The following is a 22,998-nucleotide window of genomic DNA, read 5'->3' as shown; positions in this document are numbered from 1 at the left end:
AAACTTGAGAATCCCTCTTGTTCTGAAGGCATGGAGCCAAATCTTTTTAATATGTTTAATCCTTGTAATAAAGTATTCTACTTTCAGTAGATTTGTGGCACCTGGTAGTTGAATAAAAAGGATACTGCACTTTTCATTGCAGAATTGGACAGCTGATTGATTTTCTTTTAAGGACATATTTTAATTAGAATATATTTACACTATTTCTCCACTTATTTTGCTCCTTTTAGCCCTTCCATGTACCCTGTCCTTCCTAAATTTATGATCTCATATACTATTGTACAATATATAAATAAATATATAACTAAAACCTTGTTATACACACATGTCCTATGGCTGTGTCATTACATGATATATTGTCCATCAGAAGAAATTCTTTACTCTACTGAACTCATCTAACCTTAACTAACACTCCACTTAGTTTTTATTAAATGAATTTTGGTGGGACATAAAACTTTAGTTCCTGTCAATTATTCTTCTCCAAAAATCAATCCTACACTGTAAATAAAGAACCAAAGGTATAAGGATGTACTAAAAGGGAGGAATCTACCCTATACAAATTCAGAAGTATTTCAATTTACATATTCTTTGATTCATAGCTATTAATTATACATTTTCTTATTTTTTATTATTGAAACAGATAATTTTACATTTTTAGGATATAGTACTTCCTAAAATTCAGTATTGTTCTTCACAACGTGTGACAGAAGTAATATCTCCTATATCTTTTCTAAAATTTACAATTAGTTTTTATAATATATATTTTATGCCTTAAAATATGTGAAAATGTGTTTGTGAAAATATGTGCCAAAATTTAGCTTTCTGTAGTATGTTGTAGATACTAAGTTATTTGATTTTTGCCTCTTAAAATTAAGTTCCATAGAGCCAATTTATTTCTACTGATTCTACACTCATATTTTGATAATACTCTAGTGTGGTGGACATTGAAGTTTGAAGCAGAAAGTAGAGATATTTATTGCCAGATGTTTGAAGTAGCAAAAACAGTGGGAAAGTAAGAGCTTTTGGGATTAATTGCCTTCAATAATTTACTTTACTATTAACTCTGTGACTTAGTCACTGTTCTACTGGTACAAGGAGAACCTGTGGACAAGGTAACTATTTTTCTCTTTTGTTCTTCCTTTTACATATACATTTATATTATTACACATATATACAATAAACTACTTATAGCAAGAAGAACCATGAAACAATCAGGAGTTATATAAATGTTTCATCTATAGTGTTTTGGCTATTTATATTTGATAGCCTTGAAGAAAACATCTTTCCTATATTGTTACATCTAAAATTCTGAATGTAAATCAATCTCCATCACATCTTGTCATTTTCAACTTAAAATATCTATCAAGACATAAAACATCTTAACCCCTAAACAACTAGGCTTCCTTGTAAAACTAAGCTACCTGGTCATCAACTCCATCAGAGGTTTGAGAAGGAATAAACTGTTGGGGACTACAGGCAATATGGCCAGTGCTCAGCCATCTTGTCAGAATCTGCACCTTTAAGTCTCTGTTTTTCCCAGAGCTGCCTTTCACCAGAAACTAGCTGACCCTCTTGTGGGTCGGCAGTTAGACTAAAGACAGATAGAGATGGAGCTACCCTGTTGTGGTTTAGCAGCTAGACTAAAGCTAGATGAACACAGAGCAAGATACCCTGTGTGGCAGGACATTATGACCCTGCTTGGAATTCCCTGTGTTTTGAGAAAAGCATGCAGTTGGGTTGCTATAGCAATATGCTTCCCTGCTTTCTTATTTATAAATATTGCTGCCTGACTAATAAAGTTTGAGAGCTTGATCAATCAAACTTTCTCTTCTTCTTTGTGTCTTGCTATGTATTTTCATCCAGGTGACTCGCCTCCCGAGGTTTAGTCAAATCTCACTGGCCAGGGCAATAAGCTTGATTAACTGAATAGTCAGGGAGTGCAGGTTAGTAACTTTCCAAATGAGAAGATGACAGAAACAGTTTGCTACCTGAATAGTCACCCAAAACTCTCTATAACTTTGGGACATCATCTTCAGCCTTCTGCCCCAATATATCTGAGGGACATATTTGTGAGGCAGGAACTATTGAGGACTTGCTTACCCTGTCTTGGCAGAGTTTGGCCATCGACACTGCCTGCATCCAAGCTTCCCCTTTTTTAGGCAAAATTCTATCTGTGGTAGAAATGAGAACATTTTGCTCAGGTTTGTTTACCTCATTTGAAGCCATCTCCATAAGGAGGTTCTTTGATGCTCATCATCCTCTTTGAGGTAGTATGAGTGTTGCCAGGATTTAACCTGTCTCACTGTCAATGAATGGATAAAGAAACTGTGGTCCATTTGCACAATGGAATACTATTCAGCTATTAAAAACAAGGAAATCTTTAAATTTGCAAGCAAATGGATAGAACTAGAAAAGATCATCCTGAGTGAGGTAACACAGACCGAGAAAGACACACATGGTATATATTCATTCATAAGCTGAAGTTAACCCCAGAATACAAGATAACTACACTACAACACAGAGACTGAAACATCAACCAAGGACTATGTATGATGTGGACCTAGACCTTCTGCTCAGGTATAGTAGCACAATCTATTTGAAGATCCCTCATGTGGAGAGTAGGGACTATTTCAGACATGCACTCTGGCCACCGAACTTAGATCTCTTCCAGCAGCCAAGATAGCCCTGATGGGCTACAGAGGAAGAGGTTACAGGTAGTACAAGGTAACTCTTACGTGAGAAAACTTTTAACTCGCGGCTTGCTTAGAGTTTCAGATAGTCCATTATAACTGTGTCATGAAGTATGGCTGTAAGCATGACATTGGATCAGTAGGTGAGAACTACATCCTGATTCACATGGAGAGAAGTACAGAGAAAGACAGACAGACAGAAAGGGGAGAAAGAGAGACAGACAGAGGCAGAGAGAGAATCTGGAGGACTGAGCCTGGTATGGGCTTTTGAAACCTCAAAGTTCACCACCCACTTTCTCCAACAAGGTCATACCTACTCCAACAAGGCCACATTCCTTAGTCCTTCTAATCCCTTCAAACAGTGATATTCCCTGGTGGTTAAGCATTTGAATATATGAGCCTATAGGGGCCATTCTTATGCCACCAACCACAGTGTTTTATGATATTAGTAATTATGTCTTCAGGGCAGGAAATGAAATTAAGTAATTAGCAACTCATACAGTTCTTGCAGAGGACCCAAGTACTGTCACTGACACTTACTAGAGTAGCATACAGTCTCCTGTTACCCCAGCTCAAGGGGATTTGATGCCATTTTCTTGTCTCTACAGGTCCCTGCACTCACATGCATATACCCACCAACATACACCTATATATGCACACTTAAAAATAAATTCTAAAAAGAGTTATCATATTTTGAAGAATAACTTCATAATATATTATATAGATCCCAATATGGGAGTCAGGCCTAAATGTTGTATGTCATATTGGGTATGTCATTACATTCCTTTCGGTCTTGCAAAAACAGAAGTTCCGAAACACTTATAAATTTGAGACCGGCCTGGTCTACAAAGAGAGTCCAGGATAGCCAAGGCTGAAACCCTGTCTCAAAAGAAACCTCACAGTTCAACACCCACTTCCTCCAACAAGGCCATACCTACAAGGAAAGGACAAAAACCCATGTGCCAAAATGCCTTTGATACTTTGTATCTAAAGACACCTTTTAAAAATCCTGTGTTCCATTTCCAATTACTATTATTCTTCCTATGAAATATATAATGGATGTAAGGAGTTACTTCTGAGCATTATTTATTCTCTAAAACATGATTATAGGTACCCTTAAAATGGAATAGTGAATTCTATTGACCTCACTTTATTTATATGCTTATAAAATGGTCTTACTCTGTGGAGTCTTTCACTCGCTTACCAGCGCTAAATAAAGAATTATAATACTGTTTTATTCATGTGTTTTCATTGTCATTTGATCACAAGGAATAAATTGAGAAATGTTTGCAGAATGTTAGTCATAAAGTGACAATAGAAGAAAAGCAGGTTTTGAAACATAGTCTAACTTGGGTTCAGTTTATAAACCTGAGGTCCAAGTTTCCATATCACATAATCAAGACCTGTTTTGTAATCATCTCTGTGTCCAGCCTTTTAAAGCTATTAATTATCTGATTCCCCTTTTTCCTCCTATGGTTTTTGAAAAGACAAGACCCACTGTGGTTTTTAAATTAAGATTTTCCCCCCATGATAGTTAATTTCCCACCCATCATCACCACCACCACCACCATAACAATTTAAAACAACCAAATCTTAGATGGGAAGTTGGTGTTACCAGAGTAGTTGGAAAGTTAGAAATGAAAATTGAACATCTTTTCTTTTTTCTTTTTTTGGAATACGTATGTATTCAGGAAACTTAGTCATTTGGTATTCACCGTAGGAAGTTGGAAAGATGAGTTATTTAGCTCTAAGTAACTTATTAAATTTTCATAAACATCTCAAGTAATAACTTCTTGATATACATTTTGGTATTGGGAAAGCAAGAACAAAAGAAATCCTAAAGCACTAGGTGGCTATCTTTTTACTATTAGCTTATATATATCATTGTTACCTGCAATGTTTTCTTTTCTTTTTTTTTATTAATTTATTCCTGTTACATCTCAATGGTTATCCCATCCCTTGTATCCTCCTATTCTTCCCTCCCTCCCATTTTCCCCTTATTCCCCTCCCCTATGACTGTTTCTGAGGGGGATTACCTCCCCCTGTATATGCTCATAGGGTATCAAGTCTCTTCTTGGCAACCTGCTGTTCTTCCTCTGAGTGCCACCAGGCCTCCCCCGCCTGGGGATATGGTCAAATGTGAGGCATTTTCAATGTTAAGGACTGGATAGAAAAAAATTATATTCAAATAGTATTGATGGATATTGTAATAGGGGACCGCATCTGAAAGAGGTTAGAAGAAAGTTGTATTGAAGTGTATAGAACATGTGATTTGTATTTAACAGCACCATTGCTTCCCTAAAGAAAGCATAGTTACAAGAAGCAGCTTGGGTTGTATATGGGAAAAGTGGGAAATAAAATCTTGGTAAAATACGTTTTCAGATAAACTGTTTCAGAAGAAAATGTATCCATCTGTGATTTAAAGAGATGATCTGGAGATATATGTATAGAATAATGATTAACAGAACTATTTAAAAAAACAAAAAATCCCCCCAAAACAGAATTTTACACACACACACACACACACACACACACACACACACACACACACACACATAAGAATACTATGCTCCTAACAGAATACAACCATTTAGTAGCTATATACATGGATACTGATTTTTATGTCAAAAATTTTATAGATATTTGGAAAGTTTATCTCAGGAAGAAGAGAAGTTATTCCAGATTCAAATATAGCTCTTTTCTGTCAGCTAAGACTGATTTCTACTTTTTATGAAGAATGGTATGTAAAGTAAATACAGTCAAGAATAGGCTTGGTGATTTAAGAAGAGTCACAAAAGCATACTAGCCCAAGGGGCATGTCCCACGAAAGCCTTCACTTACCAGGAAACTGGGACAGAGGGGAAGGCATCCTATTGGGACTCTAAATGAGAGACGCATGGGAGAACAGCAAAATAAAAGGACCCAGAGGGTCCTAGAAACCTACAAGTAGAACAATATGATAGGCAGATTTGGGCCCAGGGGTCCCGCTCAAACTAAGGCACCAGCCAAGGACAATACAGGAGGTAAACTTTAAACCCCTTCCCAGATCTAGCCAATGGTCAGAACATTCTCCACAGTTGAGTGGAGAGTGTGATACGACTTTCTCACGTACTCTGGTGCCTCACATTTGACCATGTCCCCTGGAGGGGGAGACCTGGTGGCACTCAGAGGAAGGACAGCAGGTAGCCAAGAAGAGACTTGATACCCTATGAGAATATATAGGGGGAGGTGATCCCCCTCAGGAACAGTCATAGGGGAGGGGAATAATGGGAAAATGGGCAGGGGGGAGGAATGGGAGGATACAAGGGATGGGATAAACATTGAGATGTAACAAGAATAAATTAATAAAAAAAAATTTAAAAAAATGAAAAGGAATTCCCTTTTTTTTTTTTTGATGACACATTACATGAATAACAACAGGTAAACAAAGTTTTAAAGTTTTAAAGATTTTTTAAAAAAAGAAGCAGTCACAATATAAATTTGATATTCCAAAACAGAGTAAAATAGGGGTTAACTACAGCGTGATTGTTATCTCAGTAACATGTGGCCAGGGTTTAACAACAGCAATAGAAAAAAAAGAATAATTATGACTTGAAATAACTGTATTGAATAGTACTAAACAACACAATCCCACTTCTATGGTTTTGTTTATATTTTCTGTAGTTCAAACAAATAACATATTACATATTGTTCAACATTTTCCGTAAAGATTTTGATATCAAATGTTCTCCAATCTGAAAAAAAGGCTCACACATTTTCAGTACATTTCAGTACAACTTATTGCAAATATTTTAAAGTCATTATAAATATGTTCCACTAGCTCATTTTAATTATTAACTATTTCATGAAAAGCTTTAGTTCAAACAGCATTACCTCCATTTTCCTAGTCAGATCTACTACATTAACAGAAGGGCCCACATTTTCTTTCCTATCTCTGAAGCATTCCCACATATTGAATTCTCTGTCCTGCTATGAAGTGACCCTTAAGATCCATTTTGTAAACCATCTTATTCCTCTGCTTAAGACTTTGCCTTCAGTAGGAACATGTAATACTCTGAATTTCAAAACTTTCCCTTAGCTTGAAAAAAGGCTTCATGCTTGCATTCCTTTAAAATGTACTATGTGCTAAATATCTCATAAGTTGAAAATGTTACATAAATTATGCTATTTCAGTATGGAACTGAAGCTTCGAGAGGAAGGAGGGTGATAAGTGTTATTAAAATGTTGGTGGATAAGTCATCAGAATCTCACATAGCGTTTGTGAGATGTAACAATGAAATCCATTGTGTGGTACGTAATGTGCTTAAAATCTTGCATATGATTGTTGCTGAGCTGAGTCTACCTTAAATGGGCTCAAAACCTTGTTCTAACTTGTGCCTAAATAAAACATCTAACAGCCCATTTCATGCATGGTATATGTGTGGTGACTAGGAGATGAAGCTAAATTCTCCTCTCCTCTCCATATTGAGGGGAGTATCATTTATCACTAGCCTGGGAACACACCCAAATTAAACATTCAAAATACAGTGTCTATTGAATTCGCATTACTTTCACAATACTGAACAGTCTAAAATGTCAAAGGTGAGCTATCTATAGCTCAGCGCCATTGGTAATTAATAAAAAAGAGTGGGTGTTGTGAATGATAAATTCTTTCCTCTGTGATTTTTCTTCTGACTTTTTTCAAGAGATTTTCGATTAATTCTTTTGTTTCATCCACTTTTCTTATGTGTTGTGTACTCTGTCTTTAAAACACTAATGAACTCTTATCCCACTGGATAACTTTTCTACTTAAAACATATAGTAGCAGAGACTCCCCTTTCTTGGGTAGCCTTCTTTTTATTGCTTCTTCTTTTTTTTTTTATGTTTGCATTTTCTCCCTTCTTCCCTTCCTCCCTCCCTCTGCCTCTTCCTCCATCCTTCTCTCTCTCTTTGTGTAGGTCAGAGGATGGCTTGTGGAAGTTGATTCTCACAATCATGTGACTTTCAAAAGTCAATCTAATATTATCAGTCTTGGTGGAAGATGATATAAACCACTGAGCCAACTCACTGGCCCTGATAGGAGCCTTTTTCATAGTTTTAGGTGGTACACATTTACTCTGAAATCTCATTCTTCCTACAAGAGTGTTATGTCTGAATATTATGTGATAAATTTTTCTAGAGGCAAAAACACTTCGATAATTTTATATTCCATTGTCAAGCACAACTTTTTTCAATTTTTATTTTATTTTATTTTAAAAGAGCGTTTTAAAGTATATTATATTAATTTATTCATATTACATCTCAATTGTTATCCCATCCCTTGTATCTTCCCTTCCTCCCATTTACCCTTATTCCCCTCCCCTATGACTGTGACTGAGGGGACCTCCTCCCCTGTATATGCTCATAGGGTATCAAGTTTCTTCTTGGTAGCCTGTTATCCTTCCTCTGAGTGCCACCAGGACTCCCCATACAGGGAACATGGTCAAATATGCAGCACCAGAGTTCATGTGAAAGTCAGACCCCACTTTCCACTCAACTGTGGAGAATGTATTGTCCACTGGCTAGATCTGGGTATGGGTTCGAAGATTACTACACTTATTGTCCTTGGCTGGTGCCATAGTTTGAGCAGGACCCCTGGGCCCAGAACTGCCCATCATAATGTTCTTTTTTTTAAATTTTTTATTAATTTATTCTTGTTATATCTCAATGGTTATCCCATCCCTTGTATCCTCCCATGTTCTTTTTGTAGGTTTCTAGGACACTCTGGATCCCTCTAATTCCCCAATCTTGCATGCTTCTCTCACCTAGAGTCCCAATAGGATGTCCCCCCTTCTGTCCAACTTTCCTGGAAAGTGAAAATCTCCATGGGACATGCCCCTTGGGCTAGTCTCCAGAAATAAATGAGTACATACCTTTGATACTTTCTCGTTCCGGGTTAACTCACTCAGTATGATCATTTCTAGTTCAATCCAATTGTCCACAAATTTTGGGAATTCCTTGTTTTAGTAGCTGAGTAGTATTCTATAGTGTAAATGTATCACAATTTCTTTATCCATTCTTCTACTGTGGGACACTTAGGCTGTTTCCATGTTCTGGCTGTTATGAATAAGGCTGCTGTGAACATGGGTGAGCAAATGTTATTGTTATGTGCTGGAGCATCTTCTGAGTATATTTCAAGGAGTGGAATAGCTGGGTCTTGAGGAAGCCCTATTCCCATTTTTCTGAGATAGCACCAGATAGATTTCCAAAGTGGCTGTACTAGTTTGCATTCCCACCAGCAATGAAGGAGTGTTCCTCTCTCCCCACATCCTCGCCAGCATGTGGTGTCACTTGAGTTTTTGATCTTAGCCATTCTGATGGGTGTAAGATGGAATCTCAGAGTTGTTTTGATTTGCATTTACCTGATGACTAAGGAGGTTGAGCATTTCTTTAAGTGTTTCTCAGTCATTTGATATTCCTCTGTTGAGAATTCTCTGTTTAGTTCCAAGCCCCATTTCTCAATTGGGTTATTTGGTTTGGTGGTGTTTAATTTCTTAAGTTCTTTATATATTTTGGATATTAGCCCTTTGTCAGATGTAGGGTTGGTGAAGATCTTTTCCCAGTCTGTAGGCTGTCGCTTTGTTCTCTTGACAGTGTCTCCAGCCTTACAGAAGCTTTTCAGCCTCATGAGGTCCCATTTATTAATTGTTGACATTAAGGCCTGTGTTGTTGGTGTTCTGTTCAGGAAGTTGTCTCCTATGCTAATGTGTTCCAAGCTCTTCCCCACCTTTCTTCTAACCAGTTTATTTTTTCTGGTTTTATGTTGAGGTCTTTGATCCACTTGGACTTCAGTTCTGTACATGGTGACAAACAAGGGTCCAATTGCATTTTTCTACATGTAGACATCCAGTTAGACCAACACCATTTGTTGAAGATGCTATCCTTTTTCCATTGAATAGATTTGGCTTCTTTGTCAAAAATCAAGTGACCATAAGTGTGTGGATTCATATCTGGGTCTTCAGTTCTATTCCACTGATCCACCAGCCTATTGCTGTGCCAGTACCATGCTGTCTTAATTACTGTTGCTTTATTGTACAGCTTGAGATCAGGTATGCAGATTACTCTGGAGGATCTTTTTTGCATAAGATTGTTTTAGTTATTCTGTTTTTTGTTTTGTTTTGTTTTTCCATATGAAGTTGAGAATTGAACTTTCAATGTCTTTAAAAAATTGTGTAGGTATTTTGATAGGGATTGCATAGAATCTGTTAATTGCTTTTGGTAAGATGGCCATTTTTACTATGTTAATTCTCCCAATCCACCAGCAAGGCAGATCATTCCATATTCTCATATCATCTTCAATCTCTTTCATCAGAATTTTAAAACTTTTTTCAAACAAGTCCTTCCCTTGCTTGGTTAGAGTAACTCCTAAATATTTTATATTGCTTGTGGGTAACTTGAAGGGTGTAGTTTTCCTAGTTTCTTTCTCTGCATGATTGTCGTTTGTATATAGGAAGGCTATTGACTTTATGAGTCTGCAAATAGGGATAATTTGACTTTCTCCTTTCCCATTTGGATACCCTCGATCTCCTTTTGTTGTCTTATTGCTCTGGCTAGAACTTCGAGTACTATATTGAAGAGATATAGTGAGAGTGGGCAGCCTTGCCTTGTTCCCGATTTTAGAGAAATTTCCCTGTGTATCTTACCATTTAATTTGATTTTGGCTATTGGCTTGCTGTATATAGCCTTTATTATGTTGAAGTATGTGCCTTGTATTCCTGATCTCTCCAAAACATTAAACATGAATGGATGTTGGATTTTATCATATGCTTTCTCTGCATCTAAGGAGATGTGTTTTTTTATTTTCAGTTTGTTTATATGGTGGATTATATTGATGGATTTCAGTATATTAAACCATCCCTGCATGCCTGGAATGAAGCCTACCTGGTCATGGTGAATGATATCTTTGATGTGTTCTTTATTCATTTTGTGAGTATTTTATTGAGTATTTTTACATGAAGGTTCATTAGAGAAATTGGTCTGAAATTCTCTTCCTTTGTTGGTTCTTTGTGAGGTTTAGGTATCAATGTGATTATGGTCTCATAGAATGAATTTGGTAATGTTCCATCCATATCCATCATTTGGAGTAGCTTGAAGAGTATTGGTATTAGCACATCCTTGAAAGTCTGGTAGAATTCTGCACTGAAACCATTTGGCCATAGGCTTTTTTTTTTTTTTTTTTTTTTTTGGTTGCGAGACTATCAATGATTGCTTCTATTTACATAGGGGAAATGGGACTATTTAGGTTTTTTTTCTCTGTTCTTCACTCAGTTTTAGCAAGTAGAAATCGTTCATTTCCCTTAAAATTTCAAATTTTGTGGCATATATGCCTTTGAAGTAGGATCTTATGATTCTTTGTATTTCTTCAGTGTCTGTTGTCATGTCACCCTTTTCATTTCTGATTTTGTTGATCTGGATACCATCTCTCTGTCTTTTAGTTAGTTTGGCTAATGCTTTGTCTATCTTGTTGATTTTCTGAAGGAACTAGCTCTAAGTTTTGTTGATTATTTGGACTGTTCTCTTTGTTGCTAATTTATTAATTTCAGCCCTGAGTTTGATTATTTCCAGATATCTACTCCTCTTGGATGTTTTGCTTCTTTTTTTTTATTTTTTATTTTTTTATTTAGGGATTCTAGCTGTGTCATTAAGTTACTTAGGTGAGTTGTTTCCAATTTCTTTTTAAAGGCACTTAGTGCTATGAATTTTTCTCTTAGCACTGCTTTCAAGACATCTCACAAATTTGGGTATGTTGTTCCTTCATTTTCATTGAATTTCAGGAAGTCTTCAATTTCTTCATTTCTTCCTGACTCTGGTGTCATTAAGTAGAGAGTTGTTTAGTTTCCATGTATGTGTAGGCTTTTTGTTATTTCTGTTGTTGTTGAAGTGAAGTCTAAGACCATGGAGATCTGATATTATACAAGGTATTATTTAAATCTTCTTCTGTCTGTTGAGACTTGTTTTGTAACCTACTATGTGATTAATTTTGGAGAAGGTTCCATGAGGTGCAGAGAAGAAGGTATATTCCTTTATGTTTGGGTGAAAGTTTCTGTAGACATCTGTTAGATATATTTGATTCACGGTGTTGGTTAATGATGTTATTTCTCGGTTTAGTTTCTGTTTCAATGACCTATCCTTCAGTGAGAGTGGGGTGTTGAAGTCTCCCACTTTTATTGTGTGGGTATCAATGTGTGGTTTAAGCTTCATTAGTAGATCTTTTACAAATGTGGGTGCCCTTGTATAAGGAGCATCGATGTTCAGAATCGTGATTTCATCTTGGTTACCTTTAACTTTGATGAGTATGAAGTGTCCTTCCTCATCCATTTTGATTAATTTTGATTGAAAGTCTATTTTGTTAGATCTTAAAATAGCTACACCTGCTTGCTTCGCATGACCATTTGCTTGGAATATTTTTTTTCCAGCCCTTTACCCTGAAGTAATGTTATCCTTGTGGCTGAGATGGGTTTCTTGGATGCAGAAGAAAGTTGGATCTTGTTTATGCATCCATTCAGTTAGTCTGTGTGTTTTATTGGAGAAACACGATACCAATACGGTAGAGTGTAGATTGCCACTTCATGGCTTTGAAAGCATATAGTTTAAAGTAAGAATCCTTGTTCTAGAAGTATAAAAGAAGAAAAATTGGATAACAGTTAAGTATGGTATTGCCAGCTACAGCAATCCCATTATAAGTAAAATAATATTTAAATCTTCTTACAATTTAACTATTAGAATGTTCTAATACTATAAAAAGCTTGTCTTATCTTTCAAATGCCTTCCCATTTGCTGTGCATTTGTCAGAGCATTAGGTCTTCACTATCACCATAATTAGGTGGACTGAAAAAACTAAATACCTCCTTTTTGGTCAACCTGATTATTCAGAATGATGGAAGAAAACCTCAGCGTGGATTACTAAACCCTGAGGTCACTCAGAACAGATGAAAATTACTCTGGGCTCATTATGTCTATCCCATTGAAATAGGAGTTCATCCATGAGAACCAACAAAACCACCATTAACACTTTAATAAATTTTTCAGCATATATGTGTGTATATATTTATATTTAAAAAATAGAATAAGAAAGAATATATTAGCTTCATGTAAAATAAGCTGATTATTCAAAGCATAAATTGCCTTGAATTTCTTAAAATTGACCACAACTGAGGACGTAGAATATTAATATTGATGTTATTAGCCATTGGAAATAAAAAAAAAATACATGCACATCTATGAAGTCCACAGAGTAGAAGATTCATTTCATGAGAACATACTTCCATGACTAGGCTTCAGAGACGTTAAATAACACCAAACATTTTCCGTTGTTTCTATGTAATGAGGAGAAGACTTCAGGGTTTTTTCTCAACTTTTGTATTCTTTTCAATTACTGACACTTGTGGAATAATTTCCCTGGGGACAAAACTGAGTAATAAGACATGCTTTCTATTTTTATAATTATGACAATTTTTGTAGTGTGAAGTTATTTATTATTTTAGAATCCATAAATCCTGAGTTAGCAAGCAACAGAAAACACAACGTTAAAGTGCTAAGAAATGCCAGAAATATACTGTTGCACCCTCTATACAGTATAGAAAATAGCCCAGGTAACTGTGCATTGTACTAGAAGTAGAGAAATTTTTAGTATATACTTTTTAATCAAGTTGTCATTCATTCTGTATATTTGTATGTAGTGTGTGTGTGTGTGTGTGTGTGTGTGTGTGTACATGTGTGGAATTGTTTGTGGTTCTGTTCCTGAATGAAGGGGCCCAAGGTTGAAGTAGGCTTTCTTCATTATTATTTTTCCAGCTTGTATGTTAAAGAAGGGCTCCGTGTTGATATCAGAGCTTTGTTTTTGTTTTTTCGGTTTTTTGTTTTGTTTTGTTTTGTTTTGTTTGTTTTAGCTATTCAGTTTTCTCTGGGTACTTCCCATCTCCCCTCAAATCCACTAGGACAACTGGCAAGGCATGATGCCCACTAAGCACTTACCTGGCTGCTGAGGAACCCAACTATATTCTACACACTTGTATGACAAGTTATTTATCTAATGAGCTATCACCCTAGCCCTTAATTTATTAATTTAATAAGAAAAATTTGGAAACTGTTATGTACCACACCTGTTTAGAATTGTTTTTGAAAGTTGTACTTCTAAATATAATTTCACCAATAAAGAGTAAAAATTGTGCTTTTGGACTGTTTCCATTGCACTTGAAAACATATATAAGTATGTATTTTTATGAATATGTTTTACAAGCTCCAGTTCCTACAAGCCTAGAAAATATCTGCATTCCATACAGTTATTTTGAATAGTTGATTATCTGAAGGGTCTGATTTGTGTATCAGCAAGCTTATGGAAATTTCTCACAAATGATGCAAAGACTGTCTTCTCTTTAACTTGTGTATATACTAGCCAAAATAATACATTATTCACAAGCAAGCACCACCTCTGTTCCGGGAAAAGCTTAGTTTCTCATTTCTCTTGACAGTGTGCAGACCTGGGTTCTTCAAAGCTTCTCCTCACAGCCAGAGCTGCAGCAAATGTCCACCTCACAGTTACACCCATGAGGAAGCTTCCACCTCTTGTGTCTGTGAAAAGGATTATTTCAGGAGGGAATCTGATCCACCCACAATGGCATGCACAAGTAAGGAACCCCGTGGCTATTTGGGGATGCTTTCACCAGTTTGCAGAAATAGCATGATGAAGCCTGTTATGTTTTATTAACACTTTCCTCTAAAACAGGCATGTTTACCCTTTGCAGGATTTTTTTTTCTTCCCAAATTTCAAATTCTTTAGTAAGCACTGAAAAATAAATGTCCTTCTATTATTTAGTGTCAAAGCATCCTTGCCCCTCGACTTAAAATTCAACACCTGAAAGCTCTAAAAAAATTCCTTTTATTTTGTGGTTTAATTTAGAAGTCTTGACCAAGGAAAGCTTTTTGTCTTTTCATATCAGATTTGTTATATAATTTGTCTTCAGAACTATAAATTATTCAATAAATGGCAACTACAGTGAGTTATAGGCTACATAATTAAGCTGTTTGGCTATCCAGAAGGTATTTTGCCATAATATATAGGCAGCCTGGCAAGCATGACAATCAAGTTGGCCAATCAGGTTAGAAGAATATATAAAACCCAACTTTCAACTTAGACCTTCATGTATCTGCAATGTTTCCTGTTAGTAAGAATTGTACTCGTGATCAAATAATCAGTGTAGATGGATAGTGACCATTATTTTCAGTATTTCTAGTGCATAGATGTACATCTAGCCAAGCTTTATACTTTTCTAACTTTAACAAAATTTGGGAAATATAGTGTGCCTATTTATACATTTGCTTGCTTGGTGACTTATTTTCAGATATTATCTTGCTAATGAAATGTTTGTAAATAAATGTGGGAAAAGTAAAAAAGAAGGAGAAAAATGAATATATCCATCTTCATAATGTGTATCACTCCTGGCACTCTTGACTGACTGGTCAATTCCCAGTAAAATAAATATACACACTGTGATGTTCATAAGACTATTAATTTTTTACCATAGATCTGTAGTCAGAAATAGTACAGACAAATTCATATAAATAATCAAGTTAATTTTAACCAAATTTCAGTGACTGAGTTTCTTACATAACTGAAAAAGCACTCTTTGTAATACAAGGCTAATGATTTTGTTGACCAAATGATTACCAGTTCAAAATACCTTCTTAATACATTACAGTAGAATGAGATAGCTCTTCTGTTATAGTGGAATTCAGGCAATATTTAATATGTAAAATGTAAGAATTATCAAACAACAGGAAATAGATGAACCAGAAACGAATGGCACACTAAAAACATAGTACATAATCATCTCATAATTTTCACAAAGTTGTATATTAGTAGACATCTTTAACTGATCAAGCCACAATTTACACATTTCAGCATAAATATAAATGTAGATTTCTGTTTATTTATTTATTGGGGTTTCGGGAGTAGACTATGATTTGATGGTAAGAACTGCTTAGCACTCCTTTGGAACTAAAGCCCAACAGAATTCATATTTTCTCAATCTTCAGCTCTGTCAATTTCTACTACAATGTTCACAAGAATAATAATTTGTACTCATTTTTCACAAAGTAGCGCTATGAGTGTATGCGTCTGTTTTCAGTATATTTGGAGTATCACAACTGTTTGTGAGTCCCTGATGGCTTGACTAACGGTCAGAGGGAGATCTTGAACATTGGTCTGCCACTGGCATTGTGTACGTGTATTTGTGATTTTTGATTCCTCTTAATAAATAAACTCTGGGAAGCGAGTTTGATAAATATATAGGACAAAATCAAACAGAAAGAAAGCCAAGGATGTAAGGAATATATTCAAGCCAAGAATTCTTCTCATTGCTAGACCATGGTACACACCATCATATCTATTGTTGGGGAGTGGTATGTTTTAGATGTAGAATAAGTCAGATCCTTTAATTTTATTTCTACTTAATAGTATCACTTGAGTTGATTTTCTTGGTAACACATGACCTAAAGTTATGGATATCTTATTATTACTAGAGATGCAAGTAAAAGAACCCAGATGGGTGTACTTTTGTTGATTTATTTCAAAAAAGAAATGAAATACAGTTCAGCTGATAGAAATAAGTTGGAATTTGGCCCCTTTCTGGTGCATTTCATCTTCTTTCTCAAATGTTAAGCCCACTATTTTTTCACCTAATTTAAAGTATCTCCATTTTTTCTATTTAATATTTGTAAGTTTGTGCTAAATAATAATAATACTCAATGATGATGTATTTACATCTTTAGAAATGGCTGTGTGTGTTGAAATTGAAGTGTAGAAGATTGAATGTATGTAGACCTTTCAAGGGTTCGTTGATAGGCATTCTTGTGGACTGTTTGAGGAAAGCAAGCCAAACCTGTACTCGTGAATTGTCCTACCTAAATAGAATTGTAAACATTTCTTAAATAGTAGTCATCATATGCTCCATAAAGATAATGGATTAGTACTGGGTTTAAAATAAACATTGAGCCTTATATTTGGAAGACATACATATTAGGATAACTTAGACAGAGTTATTAAGCCAGCAGCTTAATTCATGCTTATATTAAATTGAAATTCCACAACATTTGGGAGAGATACTGATTAGAACAGTGAGAAGAAGAGGTACTCATCCTGATTCCCAGATAAAGACCAGAGCCCTGGAACAAATATAAATACAGTCTGTTTGAGAACACACAACCACATAACATTTAACCCTGACTGAAATTTAAATCTTATGTATTTAAAATTTGCATTTAGAGAAATTCATTTTCCTTTCCCCTTAGTATGTGAATAATTAGGCTCTGAAACAATTAAAATGATACAGAGACTATTGCTAGCATTTAGTCTCAAAAACTTTTAAGCAATTAAAAGTGTCTATGTAAAAAAATAAAGAGTGTAATAAAACCTACATGAAATTAGAAAAGCTGTCGTAGTATTATTATAAAATGATAAGTGTCTATGGAGAGATTTTAGTTGAATGAATTTCTTTCCTAATTGGAATGGTAGGCGATTTGAGATTGAAAATATTCTGAAAAACTGAACATTCTGCACGCGTCTCACATCACCTTTGCTAGAAATTCACACTTTCGTTAGAGTTCTGAAGTTGCATGGCAGTAAGTGAAAGAATTTAGTTCATAAATCATGCTCTTGCCTTTCATCTTTTATCCCTGAGGAATGTTATCTCAGGAGAGATTCCAATTTTGTTCACTATTTATACATGCAATTATTTTCTAATGTCAAGAGCAATACAGAAAAATCTTTCTTTTACTCTGCTGCAGTTTAACAGAAGTTTCATATTAACCTCAAACTTAGAAAGGAAACAGTATTCAATATACAATAATGGAATTTACTATATTTTAAATGTAAAAGTTTCTGTAACACTTCTGTCAAAAATATTTTTATTCCATAGCTATGTACATAAATACTTTTTAAAACCATTTGTTTCAGTTAAATACATTTTAGTAATGGTCCCAAAGTAAATTTATTTTTATTGTACATAAACACCACTGTTTCATAAAACTTCAATTTTTTAATTATTATAAATTATAACATAACATAGTAATTATAAATTTAGTTTTTCTTCAGGCCAGGGATTAGTATGGTAAAGAATAACTAATTAATATCATCTTAAATATGTTTTTCTCACTTTACTTTGCAAACCAGGACCCCCCTCAGCTCCTCGGAATGCCATCTCAAATGTTAATGAAACTAGTGTCTTTCTGGAGTGGATTCCGCCTGCTGACACTGGTGGACGGAAAGATGTGTCATATTATATTGCATGCAAGAAGTGCAACTCCCATGCAGGTGTGTGTGAGGAGTGTGGCGGTCATGTCAGGTACATCCCCCAGCAAATCGGCCTGAAAAATACCTCTGTCATGATGGTGGACCTACTTGCTCACACAAACTATACCTTTGAAATTGAGGCAGTGAACGGAGTTTCCGACTTGAGCCCAGGCACCCGGCAGTACGTGTCTGTAAATGTAACTACCAATCAAGCAGGTAAGTGTCATGCCCCACACAACTATACATTACAGGCTAAGCTCTTCCAATTGCAAACCAGCTGACTATTAAATTATGAAGTCCTGTGAGAGAATGTCCCCAGCATGCAGAAGGTCAGACTTCGAGAAAAAAAAAACCCTATATCTTAAAGCATAATTTTTATTTTAAAGAGAAGTTAAGGATTTCATAGTACAAACATCCAAAGGCCCAAAGACAAGGGTGGTATGTTTTAATGAAATATTTTCTGAAACGTGCATTTTGGAGTAAATCATATATACTTAATGATTATCAGATATACATACATACATATACACACATATTTATGTATATGCATAGTATGTTTTCTGTTGCAAATCTACATTTTTTGTTTCTTTATAAACATCAAGATTTCTTCTAAAATTAATTTGTATATCATGCTTTATTTTGGTATCTTGCTTAACATCACAACTGGATTTTTTTTTACAAGTTATTATGGCCTTTTATTATTTTTCTATTTAAATATATGAAATTATTTTTTGCAAAGTCTACTTATAAAAATTGAATAATTATTAGGCACTATAAAACTCCCTCAAAATATCTATTTACATGTTGACACCTTGGAATCATAACACTGTGGATGTTGGAGAGGAAGGTGTACAATTCGGTTTGAGCTGCTTGGCACTTCCGGTGTGTGTTCTCTTTTCAATAATCAGCATGGAATTCTGATCTAAAAATTCCACTCAGTAGGTGATCAAAAAAAATCCCTAAATATGAGAAAGCATATGCCAGCACATGACAATAGTCACAGTAACAATCACAAGTGTTCAGTAATGCACACTGTTTTCTGAAGTTGGAAAAATGTAGCCTTTAATGTTACAGTCTCTGGCTTTTAAGGTAAAACTTTTAACTCTTTAAATGATACATGACTACAAAATGAGCTACATGATATGATCTTGTAAACGATGATAAGCCAATGAGATGTATTCCCCGCCTCATTGGGATCTTGAGTACCTTCATAAAATACTCATTTGTGTTAAGCTATATGAGATAATGGCTATAATTTTAGGGTCATCATCAACAAACAAAAAGATGTTGTAGTTTTCTTTGATTTATTGGATTCTTCGGATTACAAGGTGTGTAATTTCAAGTTTTAACATGTAAAATAACAAATAAGTTACTTTACATTCAGTAGCCATGGCATATGTATGTAATTGTAATGTTTTTCATCAGAGAAGACATTGCATTGGATGTCATTTTTTGACTGTATGCCATACCATAAATCTACTGCAAACTTATCCATCTAGTTTACAATACCGTTTTCTCAGCACTATGACTTTAGGTCAAATAAGTCTCAATTCTACTTAATCTGTCTACTTCAAGAAAAAAATTTAAAAGTCTTCTGTGTAGATTCAGCTACCATCGCTGAATCCTCATCAAGTTCCAACATTACAGGAAGTGAATTTTGTAGTTAGATTTGATTATTGTATTTTTAAGAATCCTGTTTAATGAAGATTTTTAGTTTTATTTTAAAGTAAAAATACTTTTAGCATACTTTAAGGTAAATTCTAGAAAGGATGATTTCCCAAATGTTTGATATTTTGTGATTAATTCTGTGTTTTCAAATTTTATTAGTGACAACAAATATTCTGATATTTTCTCATGAATATTTTTGTATGCAAGTAAAACAGGCGTGAATTTGGCAAAAATACAGGAAGGAAATGGTTATTCATTCAATATGAAAATTTTTGCATTAAGCTAAAAATGAAAACTGATTAGCTAAATTTGTCTATAAAACATGAATAAATGATTAATGTATGGATATTTATTCAAAACTTAAAACATCATCCAAAACATTACAGTTTGAGAAGTTATTTAAATACATGCAATACTATTTGATTTAAATTAGTAAAGTGCCAAGTTTTGAGAAAAATTTAAAAGAATCATCTTAAACTTGTAAATTTTTGTATAATATTAGTTGTATGATAGCAAGAAATAATTCTAATATTTTTGATAAGATTTTCTTGGTCAATAAAAGTCACTCATGAGGCAGAGAAGGAAAAAAGCAAGGAAAAAGTAGATCGAACACAATGGAACCGAGTTTAGGTTCTAGCTGGAGAAGGCGTGGTAGGAGAAAAGGATATGGACGCATTAATGTACAATGAGCTGTCATTCAGCTGGAAAGAGAAGGAAAGAATCGACATGCACTCAGTAACAAAGGGTATGCAAACACTTACCAAAGTAAATACTAGATTTTTGTGTTTTCTACTAATTATCACTATCTGTTATATAATTATAATCCTTTTGAAAATTAACAATATTTATCAAATACATATTTAGATTTACTTACAAAAATCCATGTTTTTAGTTGTGTTTTTTAAGAAATCTAAAACATACATATTTCAATAGGTATTTAACAGTACAGCTTAAAAATTAAAAATTCTATTGAAATAAGTTAATTTGAAAGCTTAATTGTCAGTAAAAGTAATATTATATATGTATGATAGTCTTGTGCAATATCTACTCATTTTGTTTAAAACAACTTTTTTTGTTAATATAGTTTATTAATTTATTCATATTACATTTCAATTGTTATCCCACCCTTTGTATCTTCCCATTCCTACCTTCTTTCCATTTTTCCCTTACTCACCTCCCCTATGACTGTGACTGAGGGAGTCCTCCTCCCCTGTGGTATATTTACACTGTGGAATACTACTCACTATTAAAAACAAAGAATTCACGAAATTTGTGGATAAATGGATTGAACTAGAAATGATCATAATGAGTGAGTTAAACCAGAAGCAGAAAAAGTCAAATGGTATATACTCACTTTTATCTAGACACTAGCCCAAGGGACATGTCCCATAAAACAAATTTCTAATGGCAAAATTTTGAACTAAGTTTTTAAACTTCTACTATGTACACAAATATTTTTATACTAAACAATAAGTATACTAAACATCTGAAAATTGTTACTTGTGTTAGTCAGGGGCCTCTATAGAGAATTTGTAGAATGAATCTCTATATAGAGAGAAAGAATATTTATTAGAATTACTTACAGGCTGTTGTCCAGCTAGTGGAATAATGGCTGTGGATGAATGGAAGGTCCATATATCCAGTAGTTGTTCAGTCTATGTGAGTGGATTCTAAAGAGATAGGCTCCTATGCTAGTGAAGGGATGGACTTCCAAGCAGGCAAAGAGCAAAAGCTTCCTTCTTCTGTCCCTAAGTAGGCTTCCAGTAGAATGTGTGGCCAAAATAGAGACAGGTCTTCCCACTCCAAAGGATCTGGATCAAAGGTTTGTTTTCCTACCTGAAAGATACATATTAGAAGTGGTGTTTTTCACTTCAAATTTGGTAAAAACCCCACATCCTATTTTGGGGTTTTAGTTAATTCTTGTTGTGGTCAATTTGCCAACCATGCACAACCATAACAATAGTTAACATTGAAAACTACAGAATTTTACTTTAACCAAATGTCAACATTCAGTAAAAGACATTTTATGTCAGATGGAATCCTCCAACTCCCTATCCTTTTCAAACAATTGGCAGTGTCTAAGGTAGGTGGCCTCTGTAATGTGAGGAATTTTATTACCTGGCTCTGCTTCAGGGTTTATGGCCATGTTGAATCTGTGTATTAATCTTAATCATTATGTAGTAGTCACGAATTGGTCAACCTCTCTTTCTCCAGACGAATCCAGAAATAGTCAAAGATATGTAATTAAATCTAGAAATAGTCAATGATGTGTAATGATCTTATTGAAGAGTCTTCGTTTAAGTTAAAATTTTCTATTCAGTTAAAGGATTGTCAAGTAGTTATATGTATCCAAATATGAAGAGTGTTGAGTAGTCATGAATAAATAGATGGCTCATTTTGTATTCCTCAAATTTTATATTATTGGTACAGATCCTAAGACTCATTATTCAAGTCCAGGCATGCCAATTTTTCACAACTCAGCTCCATGGCTTATTATGGGATTCATAGATTCCCTACCCTGGTAAAATGCTCTGGATTCCATTTTCCTCTCCTATCTTGAGCTCTAAAGTAGTCAGGAATTAATTTTAACATAACTTCAATTTACATGGCCTCAAGCATACATTTACATGGCCTCAAGCATATTGTCCTTATGTGTTCTTGGATATTATGAAGAACATGTCTTTTAACTCTCTGAAGATGTTACCAATGAAGTTGTATTTTTTAAACTAAATTCCATTTAACAATACAATATGTGAGTAGCTGAATTTCTTTTTCACTTATAAATCAAGAAATCCTGAGTGAACCACATTTCATTCCCTGTTTCCTGAATTAATTCATAAAAAATTTAACACCTGTGCCAGCTCCAAGGAGTAGGGCTACTCTCCACTCACACATTTGTAGCATGTCAAATACAAATCTTTCCTCATATTTTTATTAGAAATATTTAAGATTTACTTCTGTGCTTATTTCTCCATGATTTTTAATTTTTTATTGTAGAATCAAGGGAAAATAATATTCTAGAAATATTTGCCCTCTACTACTAAGTAGATAACTCGCTCCCAGAAAGATTTGAGAATGGTGAACTCATGGAATAATCTTTATGCTGAGGAGATTTGCCTTCCATTACTAGTTGCTCACCTAAGAAGTGTGTGTGTGTGTGTGTGTGTGTGTGTGTTTAATATAAAACAAATAAAGGAAGATGTTACTTCAGTCACATGCCCCCAAGAAAATTAACAATAAAGGCTCTAACTTTCAAGAGTAGAGTACATTTTGTTCAAATACTCAGGATATCACAAGATCTCACATATATTTTTCTCATTTATTGAAAGACAA

At 34.6% G+C, this 22,998-nt stretch overlaps 1 protein-coding gene across 10 annotated transcripts in view; it reads left to right on the top strand.

Annotated features, from left to right (window-relative positions):
• Positions 1-22,998, top strand: part of Epha5 (EPH receptor A5) — a 314,017-nt gene that overhangs the window by 159,088 nt on the left and 131,931 nt on the right. For 4 of the 10 annotated variants that reach the window (XM_051170225.1, XM_051170223.1, XM_051170224.1 and 1 more), the window contains exons 4-5: positions 14,180-14,335; positions 17,878-18,213. The exons of 3 other annotated variants lie outside the window; for them this stretch is intronic. In XM_051170225.1, the coding sequence (XP_051026182.1) occupies positions 14,180-14,335; positions 17,878-18,213 (492 nt within the window). The remainder of the gene's footprint in view (positions 1-14,179; positions 14,336-17,877; positions 18,214-22,998) is intronic. 3 more of the 10 variants (XM_051170228.1, XM_051170227.1, XM_051170229.1) reach the window with 1 other exon arrangement.

Source organism: Acomys russatus, chromosome 28 (genome assembly GCF_903995435.1).
Source record: "Acomys russatus chromosome 28, mAcoRus1.1, whole genome shotgun sequence".
Lineage (NCBI taxonomy): Eukaryota > Metazoa > Chordata > Mammalia > Rodentia > Muridae > Acomys > Acomys russatus.
This window is presented reverse-complemented; position numbering and strand designations above follow the sequence as displayed.